Source organism: Gadus morhua, chromosome 6, assembly GCF_902167405.1.
Source record: "Gadus morhua chromosome 6, gadMor3.0, whole genome shotgun sequence".
Classification (NCBI taxonomy): domain Eukaryota; kingdom Metazoa; phylum Chordata; class Actinopteri; order Gadiformes; family Gadidae; genus Gadus; species Gadus morhua.
The window spans coordinates 4,387,801-4,390,300 of NC_044053.1; the positions used below are offsets into that span (position 1 = coordinate 4,387,801).

The 2,500-nt window shown below is 39.8% G+C and overlaps 1 protein-coding gene across 1 annotated transcript in view; it reads left to right on the forward strand.

Annotated features, from left to right (window-relative positions):
- The window catches only part of ulk4 (unc-51 like kinase 4), a 42,806-nt gene that overhangs the window by 14,878 nt on the left and 25,428 nt on the right, over positions 1-2,500 (forward strand). The window contains exon 18 of the mRNA XM_030359222.1: positions 1,221-1,328. Coding sequence (XP_030215082.1) covers positions 1,221-1,328 — 108 coding nt within the window. The remainder of the gene's footprint in view (positions 1-1,220; positions 1,329-2,500) is intronic.

The window sequence follows — 2,500 nt, forward strand, 5'->3', positions numbered from 1 at the left end:
AACAGTCTTTCGACAGGCGAGAGAGTGTATGTGTATGTGTGTGTGTGTGTGTGTGTGGGGCGGGATCAAACCTACCCTTGCATTGGTTGCCGGGCAACCATATCTGTATGAGGGCCCCAAACCAGCCATGGAAGGGCGGGAAAATGTAAATTGCGTGCGTGTCTGAATACCTTGTGTGTCTGTTAGGATTTCAGGTGTCAGGTATTCGTTTCATTTCATTCAATCTGTTTCCTGCTGGCCATCCGTGATCTGTTCTCTTCTCTATTCATTTATTCTAACCCATAAACACTCACTCCAACCTACCCGTTGTTTTATAACATACTGGCAATAACACTGCTACATATAAATATACTTAGAAATAATCAAACTAGTTATGTTCAAAGCTAGGGTAGGCAATTTGGAGAAACAAGCCAGATCTGCCAAAAAAAAATCGAAATGTATCACTTCCGGCCTCCCACTAAAGCCAGTCACCCAAAACACACGCTTAACTCGCTATCTTAAGCAATGGGTCTGCCTAACCTTGTTGATGAAATAGGCTGTCCAATATTTTCATTTGGGCCAATTTATATGATGGACAGGCTTATTACAGGCCTGGGACATCCAAAGATACCATATTTTTTTTTTTATTTTGTCAGAGCATTGGATACATTTATCGCTTTCGGGATGAGAATTTCGATTCAACAAATCAGATAAAAAATGCTAATAAAATAAATTTCCTGCCTTAGCTTTAATGACTGATCTGATACAAAATGCTAATAAAATAACCCCCTCCCCACTAATGACTTGAATTAATGATCGGAACTGCATTTTGGTGTGACAGGGAAATATTCACCTGAATAATCTTTCTTGAACATTAAAAAGAGGAAAAGTATTATAATATCATCCAATCCCTCCTCACCATTGTATACATTTCAATAACCGGAAATTTATCACTATCATGTTTATCGTTTTAATTCGTTAACCTGTCCTTTCCCCTTAGGTAATGTGATTGATTTAAGTTGATGGAAAACAATATATATTAACAACAATATTAATAATAATAAATTACACAAAGAAAAATACACTGTTTTTTCTGGGCAAATTTGCATCTGTAAGCGTGTTGTTAAATCATCCGTCCTTTCAATTCCGCTTATTATATATTTACCCTCAACTGACTAATCACCTGACCACAAAAAAGAACCAACCTAATGATACTTTCTTGCTTTCAACCTACTGTTTAGGTGGTGTGTGCAATAACAGACCTCCTTAGAGACAACCTGAGGAACAACAAAGCAAAGCAGTGCCTGTTGCCACCACTAGGGGAGCTCCTCTATCGCATTGCATCCCAGGTAGGTATTATGAGCAAACACTTGAAGGGTCTTCCACTAGCTCGGAATGCTTTGTAGGATATTAGCTATGTTTTCTTTATACACAAATGTCCATATTATTTAAACCAATTTTATTTTATTAGATTCCCCTTTAATGATCGTAAGTGGTCCAAGGCAAGCACAAGTATACGCATCTCAAGTGCAACCGCTACCCTGAAGCACTGGTCCAGCATGACAGGACTACGTTAATAAAGACAAAGACAAAAGGGCTTCTTAACGACCAATAAAATGCTCTTCAGACGGCTGCAAATCAGATTTGAAAAACCATTAGCTTGTACAATTGACAATGAAACATAATATAGCTGTGGCTCGGGGTAGGCTACCCGTTGAAAAGATAAGTGTTTGTTGGCGCTGTGTTAACGTTGCCAGCACAGCAAGACTCAGGCAATAAACAACAATAGTAAGTTGTGTGCCACGATCCAGGGGTTGAGCTCTGATACGCAAAGGGAAAACGCCTTAAAGAAGAAACAATGCTGTGTTAGATATATAACTGAAGGCTATATTATAGTTGAGCTAGCCCGGATTTGATGATATGCCAGGGAAACCCAGGGAAGGAGATGGAGAAGACGTTATCGTCGCCCCACGAAGGAACGCCCGGAACGGGGTGCTTCGAATGTGTACTGAGAGAGAGGGCGGGAAGTCCAAGCACGCTTCAGACTTAGTGGGAGCCATGTTTGTTTGATTTGTATGGGTGTAGCGGCAGGGGGGCAAGGGAGGATTACTTTTTTGCTCCATATTTTGGATATTGCTTTGTCAAGTTCTTTGACAAATTCAAAATCGCATTTATTCTCCTCGTCTTTGTTGTTGTTCTTCTTGTCGTGGTCTTGTTCTTGCCGCTCCGGGGAATGGTAACTTACCTACACGGCTCATAATAAGTGGAAGACCGGTATTAGTGTTTTTTGGTAGACCTGAAAAATGTCAAAGATCATGACCTTCTTTCAGCCTTTTTGCTGTGGATTTGATGTGAATCTAAAAGTCAATCAGAGTATAATAATACAAGGGGCACAACAGCGCTTGCCATATTTCTATCATTTACTTTTTTGGTTGTTCCTTTTAGTTAGAGGTTAACACTAGAGACCAGATGAAATGAGTTTTGTTGTTAGATGCTGTTAGAGATATAAAACAGCGTGAGG